Source organism: Vicugna pacos, chromosome 14 (genome assembly GCF_048564905.1).
Source record: "Vicugna pacos chromosome 14, VicPac4, whole genome shotgun sequence".
NCBI classification, from domain to species: domain Eukaryota; kingdom Metazoa; phylum Chordata; class Mammalia; order Artiodactyla; family Camelidae; genus Vicugna; species Vicugna pacos.
In genome coordinates this window covers 71,925,748-71,941,540 of record NC_133000.1, presented here as the reverse complement: position 1 = coordinate 71,941,540, position 15,793 = coordinate 71,925,748, and the positions used below count along the sequence as shown (strand labels likewise).

At 58.5% G+C, this 15,793-nt stretch overlaps 1 protein-coding gene across 1 annotated transcript in view; it reads right to left on the bottom strand.

The window, feature by feature from the left end:
• The window catches only part of COL4A2 (collagen type IV alpha 2 chain), a 161,328-nt gene that overhangs the window by 3,428 nt on the left and 142,107 nt on the right, over positions 1 to 15,793 (bottom strand). The window contains exons 31-47 of the mRNA XM_072976533.1: positions 14,838 to 15,008; positions 14,048 to 14,191; positions 12,857 to 12,979; positions 12,438 to 12,619; positions 10,637 to 10,700; positions 10,368 to 10,442; positions 8,427 to 8,534; positions 7,664 to 7,771; positions 6,886 to 6,957; positions 5,372 to 5,497; positions 4,512 to 4,628; positions 3,808 to 3,969; positions 3,593 to 3,691; positions 3,210 to 3,356; positions 2,942 to 3,058; positions 1,467 to 1,658; positions 377 to 663 (exon numbers count right to left, since the gene is read on the bottom strand). Coding sequence (XP_072832634.1) covers positions 377 to 663; positions 1,467 to 1,658; positions 2,942 to 3,058; positions 3,210 to 3,356; positions 3,593 to 3,691; positions 3,808 to 3,969; positions 4,512 to 4,628; positions 5,372 to 5,497; positions 6,886 to 6,957; positions 7,664 to 7,771; positions 8,427 to 8,534; positions 10,368 to 10,442; positions 10,637 to 10,700; positions 12,438 to 12,619; positions 12,857 to 12,979; positions 14,048 to 14,191; positions 14,838 to 15,008 — 2,294 coding nt within the window. The remainder of the gene's footprint in view (positions 1 to 376; positions 664 to 1,466; positions 1,659 to 2,941; positions 3,059 to 3,209; positions 3,357 to 3,592; positions 3,692 to 3,807; positions 3,970 to 4,511; positions 4,629 to 5,371; positions 5,498 to 6,885; positions 6,958 to 7,663; positions 7,772 to 8,426; positions 8,535 to 10,367; positions 10,443 to 10,636; positions 10,701 to 12,437; positions 12,620 to 12,856; positions 12,980 to 14,047; positions 14,192 to 14,837; positions 15,009 to 15,793) is intronic.

The following is a 15,793-nucleotide window of genomic DNA, read 5'->3' as shown; positions in this document are numbered from 1 at the left end:
GTTACGACAGTCATAATAAACATAAGTGCAATACAAGACCCACCCTCCCTGCTGGACTTTGCTTTCTCCCTGCGATGGTAAACAGGAAAACCATAAAGGGTGCAATCACGGTAGTTAAATTTATCCTAATTACAGCTCATACACAGGCCTGGTGGCAAATTAATGGATACCTTCAGGGCTCAATTAGCAAAGTGCAGGCAAAAGTGCAGGCTGCATTCCAGCTGTCAGTCACCCTCTGGGCCGGGTGCCCTTGTGCAGTGCACAACCTGAACGACTGCCCCGACTGTAGTTACAAAGGCCAGGGTGTGGCTAGGGAGAGGAGCTCACTTTCCACCTGGTTCCAGGCTCTGAGGGAAAGCAGACATGCACCACATACCATGAGGAAGGAATAGCCGATCCACAAACTCCGCCATCCAGCCGGGCAGTGGGGGATGGAGACGTCCTGACTGTGGACTGCGATGGCCACGGCCGGGGCCTCACACACGGAGCAGCGGCTGATGTAGGGCCTGATGTCCTCCTCGGCCACGGGCATCATGGGCAGCGGGGCGGTGGTGGACAGCCAGTAGGACTTGTCGTTGCGGCTGGCATAGTAGCAGGTGTCGCCAGGGTTGCAGTACAGGAAGGGCATGGTGCTGAAGCGGGCCAGGCAGGAGCCTGCCAGCCCTGCGGACAGAGCCACAGCTCAGCGTGGGGGAAGATGCTCCTCCAGGCCGGGCCAGTGCGGGAGGGCCATGTCGGGGACCCGCCCGGGGCCCCCTTGGGGGTTCAGCCATGCACGGGGTGGGGTGGTGGGTGAGTTCCGGTCTTATTCCCTTTTTTGGCATTTTCATTCTGCCCCTCGAGAGGGTCCCACACATACCAGCACCAGGCTGGGCCGGAGGGTGGGGCATCTTTGTGGAATAGCACCCTGGGTGAGGCCCCTGTTGGGGGATCTTAAAGCACCAGCCCCAACGACCTCTGGCGGCATCCAAGATGAGGGCCCGGCTCAGGGGAACTCTGGCCGCTCCTACCCCCAAATAATTCCACGGGCTTCACCTCAGGGCCAGAGTGAATTATCTCACTGAACTCGGCCCCCTTTCACACCATTGCTTCCAAGCGGAGAGCAGGCCTGTGCTCCGCCCTCAGAGGCCTGCTGGGCGCTGTGGCGGCCTTGCCCTGTCCCCGCTCTGTTTTAGGTCCTTATTCTTGTTGCTTTGTCCCACTTTCTAAAATAACTTATTACGGAAGGAGAACACTGGGACGGGAAGGTGCCCACTCATTGCGTTCCGCCCGACCGATCTCCCAGCCTCCGGCCCCGCCACACACACCGGCACCCTTCCCCAGGCCTCTGGCATTCATGCGGCTCGCTGCGTTTTCTGTGAGCTTTCAGGTTGTTTCAATTCCTTCTGGCGACCAGGCACACATGCCACGCACCCATCTGGCGGCCGCGGGGCCTGCAGCGGGGCGGGCGGGTGGGCGGTACCTACCCAGGTCCTGGTTGTGGGCTTTCTCCTGGCCTTCGAAGTAGAGCAGGCTGAACCCGCTCCAGAGCTTGCCCATGCCCACGGGGCACATGGGCTCCCGGTCCGTCTGGCTGTGCTTCACCAGGAGGTAGCCGATGCTAACGCTGCGGCCGGGCATGCCGGGCAGTCCGGGGCTCCCGGGGCGGCCTGGCTCCCCTGCGGTGGGGGAGAGAGCACGCCTGTCAGCTGCCTGCAGACCCCAGCCAGCGTGCGCGGCTGGCTGGCGGGCACAGCGACATTCACAGCCGGGCTCTGCCGGCTCCCCTGGGCTGGGGTCCTGGGGGGGGTCTGCCCTGTGGGATGCCCAGTAGCTGGGTTGATGGTGATGCCCCGGGGCAGGGGCTCAGCGGGCTGAGCTGCCCCCAGGGTGCCTGGCTCTGGGTGGGGCTAGAGCATCTGGGAATCTGAAGGGCCTCAGGATCTTGCTCCAGCCCCACTCGGCCTCCTCCACTCCAGGCGGCAGGCCCCCTGCTGGACACTGCGGGGAGCGGCTGGTGGCACTCTGGCCATTCCCAGACCTCGAAACCTGCCCCCAGAAACGTCCACCCAGGGGACTGATGTCCATCCCAGACACAGCAGAATGGCTGATCTGCCCCAACAGGACAACCCTGCAAAGTCCGCTGTCAGCTGTCCTGCTGAGTCCTGCCTGTCTTGTAGGACGTCCTGTCCACCCTGGGCTGTCTTGGTCCCCTGGCCTGGATGACCGACCCCCTTCAGGCTGCACGTGACACACTGTCCCAGCCGCGGGTCGGGGCCTCAGGGGGCAGCAGATTGTGCTTCCTGTGATCTGGACACCGGCGGTGCAGCCTGTGTTTGCCAGCACAGGGCTCACACCAGCACAGGTGGGTGACAACACATCTCAAGACTTTTTTTTTTTTGCATGAATTGCTGTTATTTCTGGCCTAACCCACTCTGCACACATGCCAGTAATTTTGAGAAATCAGTAATATAAGACCTGGCGGTGGCTCCTGGTCGTGTACTGGATTCTTGCAGCTCACTGTTCCCGGCCTTCAGGATTATTTTTCAAGGGAGGGACTGGGGATTGAACCCAGGACCTCGTGCATGCTAAGCACACACTCTACCACTGAGCTATCCTCACCCACCTCAGCCTTCAGGACCTTTAGAAACCTTGTCTCCTGACATATGTTGATTGCTTCCTGATCTGAGGCGCCTGCAGGTGTCTCAGGGGAAGGAAGGAAGCTGGCCTGTCTGGGGCACTCGGTGCCAGCTGCAGGTGTCAGGGGCGGACGCAGGTGTACTGAGCTGCAGCGGGCCCCATGAGCTGGGCTGGGGAAGCAGAGCCGGGCGGGGCAGCCCCTCCTCACTGCTCATCTCAGGCTCCCCGCTCCCCTCCTGCACACCCGGTCCTCGTCTCAGACCCACGGCGGGATCTGGAGGAACTCCCTGCCCTCTGCCCCCTTTCCTTGCCCGTCACTCACCTTCCTGGCCAATGGGCCCCTGCTGCCCCATGGGCCCCTGGTCTCCTCGGAATCCGGGAACGGCCGACACACCGCCTCTTCCCTGGGGCCCGGCCTTCCCCGGAGCCCCGCGGAAACCTGCACGGTGGCCACGAGACACGCGTGAGCCCCGGGAGAGGGGCGGGCTCACACCGCTGCGGCTGGGCGGTGCTTCTCAGCAGGAGAACAAAAGTGAAAAGGCAAACAGGAGAGGACCCCTCCCCTGGCGGCCCCGCAGCGGGGCTCCTACCTGGCTCTCCCGGGGGGCCCTGGGGCCCCATCTCCCCCGGAGCCCCCGGCAGGCCTCTCCTTCCCTGCGGACCCACTGGCCCCCGCTGGACGGCAATCTTCTGGGGGATTCCCGCAATCCCTGGGGCCCCCACAGCGCCAGGGGCACCTGGAGAGGGAGGAGAGAGGGCGGCGGCGCCTGAGAGCCACACTCCCTCCTGCTCTGGCCTCTTCTCCATGCTGCTCTCGTTGAACTAGTCCTGGGGCTCCCCGAACCACCGCTCTCCGGAGATGGGGCGGCGGGTAGCCCACCCGAGAGTCGCTCAGAGCCTTCCCTTCCGACAGTCGTTGTCCCCACCAGGCCCCCGTGGCCCCAGACGTGTCCCCTCTGAGACAGCCACTTACCTGGGCGTCCTCGGTCTCCTTTGGGTCCCCTGGGGCCTCGGTCGCCCACACTCCCGGTGGCGCCTATGTTTCCCATGAATCCCTGCTCACCTCTGGGCCCTTCAGGACAAGCAGCACACTGAGGACGCGCAGGGCGGGGGGGGCTCCGGCCACCTCGGCCCAAAGCCACCAGCCTCCCCGCGAGAAGGAGCCTCCCCAGGGGCCCTGACCGTTACCTTTTCCTCCGGGGAGTCCGGACACGCCAGGCCGGCCCTGGGGCCCGGGGTCCCCGCCCCAGCCTTTGGGCCCTGCGCTTCCGGGGGTTCCTGGGTTCCCCTCTTCTCCTTTGCTTCCAGGAAGAGCGGCAGGACCCGGTGGCCCGGGGGGGCCTCGGTAACCTGTGGGCACAAGTCCAGGACGGGAGAGTGTACAGGGAGGAGGTGTGGTCATGGCCACAAGGCTGGGTGCAAAGTCACCCGTGCAGGGGACGGGCTTTGGCAAGCTCGGAACGCTGGGCAACTTTGTCTTTTATTGTGTAGGATAGAGGTAACATAAAATTGACCGTTTTCACCACTTTTAAGTGTACAGTTCAGTAGCATTAGAATCATTCACACTGCTGTGCGACCATCCCCACCATCCTTCTCTGAACGATTTCATCTTCCCAACTGAAGCTCTGTGCCCACTGAACACTACCTCCCCCGCCCCCGCCCCCAGCGGGGGACCCCTGGCCCCCACCATCCTGCTCTCTGTCCCTGTGAGTCTGACTCCTCTTGGCGCCTCCTATCAGGGAATCAGGCAGGATTTGTCCCTGTGTGTCTGGCGTATTTCATGCCGCGTCCTGTCCTCCGGGGGAAACAAAGTGTGCCATCCCTAAAGCAATCAGGCACGACGGCTCCTGTGCCCCGAGAGCCCCGCACACAGCAGTGTGAGCCCTGCTCACCTTCCAGGCCAAATATCCCGGGCGCTCCTGTGTCCCCCGGTGACCCAGAGATGTTGGAAGGGGGCGTGATGCCTGGAAATCCCTGAAGTCCTGGACTCCCGACTGGGCCTCGTTCCCCTTTCAGGGAAGAAGAAGTTGTTTATTATCAGCACTCGACTTTCTGCCTACGGTTTCCTCTCCATGTCCCAGAACCACCAAGGAGGGCAGGGAAGGAAGGTGGCCACTGCAGGCTCTCAGGGTGGGGCCCGGGCGGCTGGGCTACGCTGTCCCCACGAGGCACGGGGGGTGGGTGCCAGTTGTCAGAAAACAAACTCTGGGCTGTCAGGGCGGCTGATGACCCCTTGGCACTGTGAACGCATGCTGCCCCCAGGTGTTGGTTACCTTTAATCCAGGGGTATTCCCCCCAGTTTGCTGGAGCAGTTTGCTGGCAGATAGTGGGGGCTGGGGCTGGGGGTGGGAAGTGGGTCTCGTTCTCAGCAGCCGAGACCACCCCTCCCTGGTTTGTTCCCGCCATGCTCCAGGCCCGTCACGCGGGCCGAACTCAGGGGCTGCGTGGGTGCATTTATTCCTTAATCCAACGCGCCCAGCTCTGACATGGAAGGGCACTGTGCCAGGTGCCCTGGGGGCCACCGAGGGGACAGAACGCGATCTTCTCTTTCCGAAAAGGAGGTGGTCAGTAGCTAACCCCGATGTTTAAGATCCACGTTACGGTGAAGTGTAAACGACGGAAGACCAGCCGGGAGGTCTGCAACAAGCAGTTCTCCCCAGCAGAGCCGGCGCCTGCACCTGCTCCCGCCTCTCCTCTCTCAGACGCACAGGCTCTGTGGTTGCATGTGCCGGTGCTGGGGTGTCAGCCTCACCTGGGGTGCCACGCTCCCCTTTCTGGCCCGGGGCGCCAGCAGGGCCTGGAAGGGTGTTGGCCTCTCCTGAGTCACCCCTGTCCCCCGCAGGACCTGGGAAGCCGGGGTCTCCGTAGGCGTCCGCACCTGTGGCAGGGTTAACACAGGCAGTGCCTTCAGCCTAAGGGGTTGGCTGTCAGGAGCAGGACAGTGACGCTCTCCAGGGAGACTCAAACAGAGAGCCAGGCAGCAGCCGAGCTGTCAGCTTTCCACGTGGGCTCAGGGCCCCAGAATCTGCCACTGGGAAGGGAGCCTGGAGTTTGTAGCTGAATCCCCTCGCTTTACAGAGGAGGGCACTGCAGGGCCCCCAGGAAAGGCCCGTGTTCCCAGACGCCGAGGGTCCTGGAGCTGGGAGCTGCTGAGGGTTCTGGGCTCCTGGCTGGGGCCCCGATGGGCAGGCTCGAGTTAGGGCTAAGAGGGAAACGCTATTTAAAACCTGCTCTGCTCACACATCAGGTGCGCAGAGCAGTTGGTGGCCAGAGACAGCAACGTCACTTGACCATTTAGAACTACAGTGATTTTTTTCTTTTGAGTGTATTAAAAAAAAGTGTTATTTTAAATGTCTCCACAGAACATTAATAACATTCATAATCTGAAAAGAAAACAGTAAAAGTTGTCTTTTAAAAAAAGGCATATTAATGATAAGCCCAAGAAATATCATGAGTCCAACGAATAAATTTTAAAAAAAGAATGAAAAGACGGGGCGCTAAGGTTTAAGGTGAAAGGAACTCATTTAAAATAAAGAAGTTTCAGAGAAGCCACCGAGGTTTCCGGACCCGCCATGGCAGCTTCCTGGAGGGCACGAGGGTAACGGGGGGCCTTCTGCAGACAGGGGATTTCATCCCCTTGAGGAACAGATTGACACGCGGTGGTCCTCGGAGATCCCAGAAGGGGCTGATGGTGGGTTTTGGAAACAATGGGCTTTGTATCCTCTTTAGGGGAAAAAAAAGTGCGAGAATAGTTTCAAAGAGCAACTGCTAATGGCTTCTTCAAGGTGTCCATTTCCTCTCCTTATAGAACAAAACCCCCGTCCGCCATTGCCGTGAACCAAACTATCTTTTCCAAAACCATGTATCGTTGCCCTGATCCCCAGGGTGGTGGAGTCTGGAGGTGGGTCTTTGGGAGATGACTGGGGTCAGAGAAGGCCATGAGGGTGGGGCCCCTGCGATGAGACTGGTGTTCTCGTAAGAAGAGACACCGGACAGCTTGTTCTCATCTCTACCGGGTGAGGACGTGGCGAGAAGCCAGGAAGAGGGTCCTCACCCCAAGTGCACCGCGCTGGCACCCGATCCCAGACTTCCAGCCTCCGAGCTGTGAGAAGTCACTGCCTGTTGTTTAAGCCCCTTGGGAAGGGCCTGAGTCCCTGCGGCTTCGGAATGGTCACACAGCCCTGGGGGAGCCCCTCCCCTCCTCCGAGTCCAGCCCTGCCCACCCTGTCCCTCCCCCTCTGCCAGCACCGCCTTGTGGCCTGGTACCTGGGGATCCTGGAAAGCCTTTGGTGCCTGGCAGGCCGTGTAATCCGCTGATGCCTCGGATGCCGGGCAGACCTGCGAGGGTTCCTCATGGTTATTTCAGGGGACAGCAGAGAGGGACACCTGACATAATCAGACGCTTCTGTCTCTGGGATACACTCGCCCACCCAGTGGGTTCAAAAGCCAGGCAGTCAGGAAGCAGTTCAGCAAATACCGTGACATGTAAACCAGTCACTTCAGTGTCACCCAGGAGAACCGCCAGCTTAAACCTGCTGTCATAGAACCCTGTTCCAGACTTGTTACAGCCAGAAGGGGACTGGCCAGGCTGTGCGTCTCTCCTCCTGACACATGAGTCACTGAATGTATTTGGTCTGTGAACATGGAGCTTGGAACCAGCAGCCTGGGGCTGTTTCCACGCCCCCTGGGCTCCGAGGTCGCCTTTTCTAAAGTAGGACACGGAAACCGGCGGCACCTCTGCCTGTGATGTGGGCGGTGAGTGTGGATGTGGGGTGGGCCTCCCCCCTTGACTGGGCAGGAGAGCAGCTGGGGGCCTGTCCCCTGAACCGACCCCTGTCCAGGCCAAGCCCAGTGACCCCAAGGGCTCCACCAGACCTCGCTCAGCAGGGACCCTCGCGTCCATCCCTCTGTCTTGGCTCTGCACTGCCTGCATGCTGACCGACAGTGGCTCTGAGGCCTCCTGGCAGGTTTTTGTTAATCATTTCGGGGAGTAAACACTTCTTTGTGGGTTTGCTTTGCGTCCACAGAGGGGCAATGGTTTTACCTGGTAAGCCTGGAGTCCCTGGCCAGCCGTAGTCTCCCTTGGCGCCTGGCACGCCGACCCGGCCTGGCTCTCCCTGAGGCCCCTGCAGCCCTGTCAGTCCTGGGAAGCCTGGGGACAAACACATCCTTAAGGGGACACAGGAACCCTGAGGTCTCTTGGCCTCCAGTTCAGGTCCCGCTTGGGAGAGGAGCTTCGCGGGAAAGGGCCAGTTTCCCTTCCAGCCGGGAATGCCCTGCCCATGGCCTTGGACCCCCACACTCAAGTCCCATGGGGTCAGCGCAGCCTGGCCAAACAGACAGGCTGTGTGTTCGAATTCTCATCCTGTTGTCCAAATAGAAGTCTGGGAGAGCCCCGCGACCCTGGAGGGTCAGCCTCTCTGCGCTCTCAGATCCTGGACGGAGGGCAGAACAGCAGCCAGAAAAAAAGCACCAAGAGTTCACCCATTTAAGTCGGGTCCCCCACAAATTTCTGCAGCTCAGGTGCACGAAAGGAGCCGGGCAAGAGCTGAGTCTGGGAGTTTACAGGGAGACGGGTGTGGCCGCACGGACCCAGCCGTCCGGTTGAGTGTTGGTCCCCGGGCTGAGTGGGGTAGAGGGACAGGTGGGAGGAAGCTTCCTAGGGTGACCACGGGTGACCCGCAGACAGGCAGAACCAGCCACCCCTGTTCTGGGCCCCTGGAGTTTGGGGTTCAGCCGTGCCCAGCCCCACGGGGCGCTGCGCCGTCCAGCTGGCCCAGGAAGGCCACGTGACGGCGGCCTTTTACCTGTTTGCCCTTTGAGTCCGGGAGGGCCTTGGACTCCTGTCAGGCCTGTGATCCCGGGAAAGCCGACGTCACCCTCTGTTCCTTTCTGTCCGAAGAATCCTTTCAGACCTGGAACCACGGAAGCGCTGCTTGAACACCACGGCCACCGCGTCACTGGGGTCCACGGTCCCGGGGACGCCAGCTGGGACGCTGGCTTCCCTCTGGTGCCCCTGCGGTGCATGGGGCGGAGGGCCAGACGCGCTCCTCCCTCTGCTATTTTTTCATTGAGGTACAGCTGATGTACAATGTCGTGTTGGTTTCAGGTGTACAGCATAGCAGGTTAGTCCTACGTGTGTACACGTTCTTTTTCAGATTCTTTTCCGTTAAAGTTTATTACAAAGTGTTGAATGTAGCTGCCTGTGCTGCACGGTAGGTCCTTGTTGTTTACCTGTTATGTATGTTGGTGTGTATCTGCTAATCCCAGACTCCTAATTTATCCCTCCTCCTGCCTCTTTCCTCTTTGGTCATCTTAAGTTTGTTTTCCACGTCTGTGAGTCTACTTCTGTTTTGTAAATAAGTCCATTTGTGTCGTTTTTAAGATTCCACAACTAAGGGCTATCATACGGTATTTGACCTTCTCTGTCTGACTTACTTCACTTAGTGTGATCATCTCTAGGTCCATCCACGTTGCTGCACGTGGCATTATTTCACCCTTTTTTATGGCTGAATATCGACTAACTTTTTACCTAGTTCCCCACTCTGAGCTGGTGGTCAGCAGCCTCCAAGCTACACCCAGGGGCCCAACGTCCTGGTATCACTCCCTCGTGCAGCCCCCTCTCCCACTGCACTGGGCTGACTTGCATGACCACCAGGACACCATGGACATGGCAGTGTGTCACCTCGCACCCAGGTCACAAAATTCATCACTGCCATCGCTCTGTCCTGCTCTGGAGGAAGCCAGCTGCTGTGTCGTGAGGACACTCAGCAGCCTAGGGGGAGGTTTGCGTGGGGAGGGGCTGAGACCTCCCACCAGAGCCTTCCTGGAAGCAGATGGTCCAGCCCAGTCCAGCCTTCAGATGATGCTGCCAATGACATGGCCGGAATCTCACAAGAACTACCTGACTCCTGAATTCCTGGCCTCAGAAACCATAAGGTAACACCAGCTCTGGATGCTCTGAGCCACCACATTTTGGGTTTGACTTGGTTAGCAGCGATACATCACTGATCTGAGCTCTTATCTGAGTGGTTCCCAACGTGTGCTGTGCCGGGGAAATCTGGGGACTTGGTCAAATGTGAGATGTTTGAGTCTTCCTGATGTGGTATATATACACGCAATGGACTACTACTCAGCCATAAAAAAGAATGAAATGTCATTTGCAGCAACATGGATGAACCTACAGATGATCATATTAAGTGAAGTAAGTCAGACAGAGAAAAACAAATATTGTATGACATCGCTTGTATGTGGAATCTAAAAAAAAAAAGATACAAATTTTATTTACAAACCAGAAATAGACTCATGGGCATAGAAAACTGTGGTTACCAGTGGAGAAAGTCGGGGAGACTAGCTTAGGAGTTTGGGATTAACAGATACGCACTACTGTATATAAAATAGGTAAACAACAAGGACCTACTGTAGAGCACAGGGAACTATATTCAATTTCTTGTAATAGCCTGTAACGAAAAAGAATCTGAAAAAAAAGTATGTATATGTATAACTGAATTGCTTTGCTGTACACCTGAAACTAATGTTGTAAACTGACTACACTTCAATAAAAAATAAGAATAAAAAAAATTCCAGAGTCTTCCTTGCACGCTGGGCTTGGAGACCTCAGCCCGTCCCTCCAAGTCCGCCCGCGGGCTTGCAGACTAACGGTGTGGCTGGCAAGCCGGCGCACGAGTGCCGACACCGAGCGGTCAGGGCTGTGGAAGGTGAAGGGGGTCGGGGAGAGACTTGGGTACCTGGTGCTCCAGCGATGCCCCGTTCTCCCTTCAGACCCGGGCTTCCTGGTAAGTCGATGCTGTCTCCAGTGTCACCTGTTAGGTGCAAGAAAGGTGACTGAGGGTGGGCCTTCCTGGGCTAGTGCCGCAGCTTCTGTTGGGCTGCGCTCCTGATAAGAACAGTTTGCTTCAAAATACCTAACAGCATCCGTGGGTCTCGCGTCACCACCCTGCCCAGAACACTCCCTGGGTCACGCGTGCCCCGTTTTCACTGTCTGAGCAACACTCACCGAAGTCACCGGTGCGGCCAGTCTCTCCGTAAAGGCCTGCTCTCCCCGGAACTCCCTTGTCACCCTAGAGCGAAGTCAGACACGACACCACCTTACACCGCCATTCGTGACATTTGTAATTCCGCAGGGTTAGCATACGCGGCTGTTGTGCTAAACCCAACGCTCAAGGTCTGTGATGCCATCATTTTCTAGAAAAGTCCTAAGTTTTTGGTGTGAGACAGCGGCTGGTTTGGGTACCTGGTCTTATTTAATTGTAAAGTAGTAAAAATGATGCAAGCTTGGTGGCTTTCCTGACATTAGCAACATCAGTGACGCAGATGCTGGCCGTGACGGTGGTGGTAGCAGCCGCGGCTGACTGAGCCCTGCCTCCTGCCAGGCTCACCAGGCACATGTGCTGGAGACCATCTCCAGAGCCCATTTCAGGTGGGTGCTATGAAATCCCGTTTGAGAGATGAGGACATGGAGGCACAGAGAGGTTCAGTAATTTGCTCAAGGCCGCTCAGCTCATAAGTGGCAGAACTGGGGGATCGACTTGGGCTGCGATTCCAGAACATGCTCTCTGTGTTACATGGTGGGGCACCTCTGTCCATGAAGAGAGAGAGACTTTTCCAAAACGATGTGGGGGGCTGACAACCGACTGGGATGATGTGTGGGTGGTTCTGTGGCTTAGAAGCCATGACTTTCCTCTGCAGAAGGCTTCCTCCTCGGAGGGAGGGTGGGAGGGGGTTCTGGGCCGCCTGGACCCCCCAGCTCTCCACGTTAGCACCAACCTGGGGTGGCAGCCCCCCAGCATCCATGCCATTACCCCTCCTAGCACAGCTTAACTCTAATCTCTGAATCACGATGGAAGCTCCGTTGTGCGGGAGGAGTGGGGAGGGTGAGTCAGAACCCGCATCCTTGTTTAGACAACCACCTGCTTTTCCCTCTCAAAGCTTACTCGGCAGGGGCATAACTTACATACAGTGTGGTGCACTCATCTTGAATGCGCAGTTAATTTTCACTCGCATGCCACCCAGAGAAAGATGCTGGACGTCCCAGCACTCTAGAAAGTTCCTTTGTGCCCCTGCCAAGTTAACCACCCTGCCTAAGGCAGCCACTCTGCTGAGTCGCCTCTGTCCAATGGTCTCGTCAGCTCTTCAGTGTCACAAAGTGCAGTCAGGTGCACTTTCTGTTTGTGGTTCATTTTGCTCAACACAAAGCCTGTGAGGCTCACTCGGGCTGCGGCGTTTATCAGTAACCCCCTCTGTGCTGCTGCGGACTGGCCCCCGGCCTGGATCGACCATGCTTGTTTACTTTCTCCTGTGCGTGGGCATGTGGGCTCTGTCCCAGTTTTTGGCTGTTGTCAAAAAAGCCTCCGCGAAGCTTGCTTGTGTCCTTCGGCAGACATGTGCATCTTTCTTTTTTCAGTGACCTGACTATAGCTGCACAGACTGGCTATGAGGTCCCACGGGCTAGAGACTGGAGGAGTGAGGGAAGGGAGACCCCCGAAGAGTTCCGAGGGCACCACGTGCACAGAACAGCAGGGATGGAGAGCCACTCTGTGCATGTTATCTGCACCACCTCCACTGCACCCAAAATCTCCCCGCATCGCACAGACAGGACGGGGCGCGGAGCGAAGAGGGCCCCACCCGGGGGCCAGGTGCCCCGCTGTCACCATGACAACGTAGCAAGTGCTCAAAGCTGCATCTTGAGTGAAGAAAGGAGAAAACCCAGGCCGGATGCCCTGCCCACGGTGACTCAGTATCAGGGCCTCAGTCTCCAGCAGGTGTGGGGAGAGGACTCACCGAAGATGCCCACTTACCCTACTGCCTGTGAACCCCGGAAACCCTGAGATTCCGGGGGGGCCGGGCACGCCGGGGAATCCTGGTGACCCGGGCACGCCGGGGACTCCGGTGTCTCCTTTGACTCCTTTGATGTAGCCTGGTTTCCCCGGCAACCCAGGGGCTCCTGACAGCCCGGGAATCCCCGGCATTCCCGGAATGCCTGCAGGAAGGCCGAGTGTGAAGTTCTGGGGGAACCCTGCTCTTCCCCCCAGGCCCCGGAGCTGCAGCCTTCAAACAGGAAAGGCTGCGCGGGGGCAGACATCAGGGTGTTGGGAGGGCTGCAGCCCGGGAGGCTGGCATGAGTGCAGGGGCGTCTCTGCTGCTCCCTCAGACTGCAGTGGGGGAGGAGGTGGGGGGACCCCAGGCCCGACAGCTCTGAGGTCAGGCAGGGCCTCACCTTTCAAGCCCAGGTACCCTTTCAGTCCCATGGGGCCTTCATCTCCTTTCTCTCCTTTAATGTCTTTCATTCCCGGCTGGATGATGGGAGGTGGTCCTGGGGGGCCAGGGTCCCCACGGCTGCCTGGAAGGGAACAGAATGCAGTCATTCCCTTGACCTCTGGACCAGGTAGAAAAACCCAGGTGGAGAGGCCTCTTGGCCACTGCTGCCCTCCAAGCCCCAGTCCTGAGGGGCTGGATCACGGGCGGCACGGCTCCCCTGATGCTGCGAGCTGGGGATGGTGCTCCGAGAGCCCAAGGGGATGGAAACATCCGTCTTCTCCCTGGCCCTTCTCTAGGCGAGGGCGTGGGGACACAGGGCTTCTTGGACAGAGGGGCCTGCTCCCCAACCACTACTGACCTCAGGACACTTCCATCACCCCAAGAGAACCCTGTGCCTGTCAGCAGTTACCCCCACCGTTCCCCTCCAGGAGCAGAAACCACTCGCCCACTTCCTGCCTCTGTAGATCGGCTTATTCTGGACACTTCGTACAGACAGAGGCAGACAACAGATGGCCTACTGTTTTCAAGTGTCATCCCTGTCATAGCATGTATCTGAACCTACCTGTTTTTCACTGATGGGTAATATTCCCTCACACGGCTACGCTGTATTTCACTTGTCCATCATAGGTGTTTCTATTTTTGACTATTACGAATCATGCTGCTATGAAACCCACGTAAGAGGTTTTGCACGGACATGTGTGTTTTCAGTTCTCTCGGGTGCACACGTAGGAGCAGAGCTGCTGGGCAACCCTGAGTTTACCTTTCTAAGGAACTGCCAACCTGTTCCAGCCCAGCCACACTATTCTACATTCCCAGCAGCAGGCCTGAGGGTTTCCATGTCTCTGCACCCCCACTGACATGTGTTACGAGCGATTCAAGTTTTTAGAGACCATGGAGATACTTTCAGAACAAAGGTGTCTGAACTGACGTCATGAAAATGTGACTTGAAGGTAACACCCTTCCTGATCAGGAGCCTTTGGTTAGGGTCACTGCCTCACTGCATGGCCAGTGTGCGGAGGCTGGGATGCAGCCCTCTGGTTTAGCTTGCTTCTTCTGTAATCGTATGTGTGTCTAGGGTCCTGGGATACTGTTCCGAGCAGCATCAGGCCCCCAGGGAAGTCAGCCTCCACCCTGCCGGGACGTGACGTACCTTTCACGCCCGGCTCGCCAGCCAGGCCCTTCAGCCCTGGAATTCCAAAAAATCCGGCCTCTCCTTTGCTCCCCGGGAGCCCGGGTCTTCCCTTCAGCCCGAGCATGCCTTGGAAACCGTCCATCCCGGGTGAACCTCTACCGCCTTCAGAGGGAAGGAGAAAAGCGTGGGGTCAGGCATGCACAAACCAAGCTGCGACAGCCCCACTTTGTGGCTGGTGTGAGGAGACACCAAGAAGCTTAACCTAAAGACGGGTTCCGGGACAGCGATTCCTAAGGGGCTGGTCAGCCCGTCTGCCGTCTGGCTGTTGGAAACAGAATGCAGGGCCCATGCGGGTGGACAGACACGAGGAAACCAGATGTCCCCGGGTTCTGTGGTCTTTCCACCAGGCTGGGGAGGGCCACTGGGAGCTAATGGGGTGCTGACCCTGCACCCCACGTGGAAATCTGGCAAAGGGCCCCAGAAAAGCAGAGCACGGCATCTCCAGCCAGTCCAGGGCTGCAGGGCCCCGCGCTGGGCAGGCTGGCCTCGTCTGTGAGCAGGTAAACCTGCCAGCCTCTGGAGCTGACTCCCGTCTCCTGGAGCCTGTCCACGGATTCCCCCTCACAGACAGTGAGTCCTGCTCCTCAGACAGTGTGTCTCTCATGGTCAGCTAATAAACTGACCTTTTGGGGCACAGTGGTCATAGCCAGCCTGGGCAGCGTCAGCGTGTCCCAGGGCCCGTGACACCTCCCCCTGGGCCACCCCGCCGCACCCACAGGGAAATTCCGGGGTCCTGCTCTGTAGTCACCTTTTGGTCCGGGGGCACCAGGCATTCCGGCCATTCCTTTAAATCCAGGGTTTCCAGGATGACCCCTCTGGCCCAGCAGACCAGGGGTACCTCTGTCACCGGGTTCACCCTTCATGCCCACAGGGCCAGGGAAGCCTGTGTCCCCTGGTTCCCCTCTGTCTCCAGGCAGACCTGCCAATAAGGGAAGGAAAATAAGAGGATGAACAAACCAGCCAGAGACAGCGCCTCTGACGGTACTTTACAGACACTGATCACAACAGCTTTTAAGAAAAACCTCTTAGAGGGACAACGGAAAGTGTGACTATAGAGGTGAGTTTTAACGGTGTGAGCAGCGCACGCGGAAGACCCACAGGGCTGCCCTTTCTGAAGAGGTCTGTCCTCAAAAGCCGGCAGCCAGCCTGTGGGACACGAGTCCAACAGCCTTTCTCCGCTCAGGCCCTCGTGCCTTGGAACCCCAGGCGCACAGCTTGGCGCTGGGATGGCTGAGGCTCCGCACGGACGCCCGCCCTCCTGACACCGCTGGCTCCGGGAGCTAAGTTCTGGAGGAGTCGCGCACCTGCCCGTTACCCGTTAGGGCATCCACAGCTAGCCCCCCCGCAAAGCTCCAGCCTTCTCCCCGCCCCAGTTCAAACCTCTCAGTGGCTTCCTCGCCCTCTGAATACTGGCCCCACCTCCCCCCCAGCCAGTTTCCTCGGGCTGTTCCTCTAGGAAGGCCCTCATTCCAGTCCTGCCCATCGCCCACACCTGGCTTCCCTCATCTGCTCCTCCCAAGGCTGTCCTAGCCTGCCCGGCTCCCCTGCCCTCTGGGACATGGGGCCCCGTGGTCCGGACTCTGCTGCTTGCCGCAGCCAAACACAGGCCTTTACATGGGTCATTCTGTCCCCACCTGAACTGTGGGCGCCATCAGGGCAGGGCTTTGGCCCGGGTCTATATGCACCACACAACACCGCGTTCAG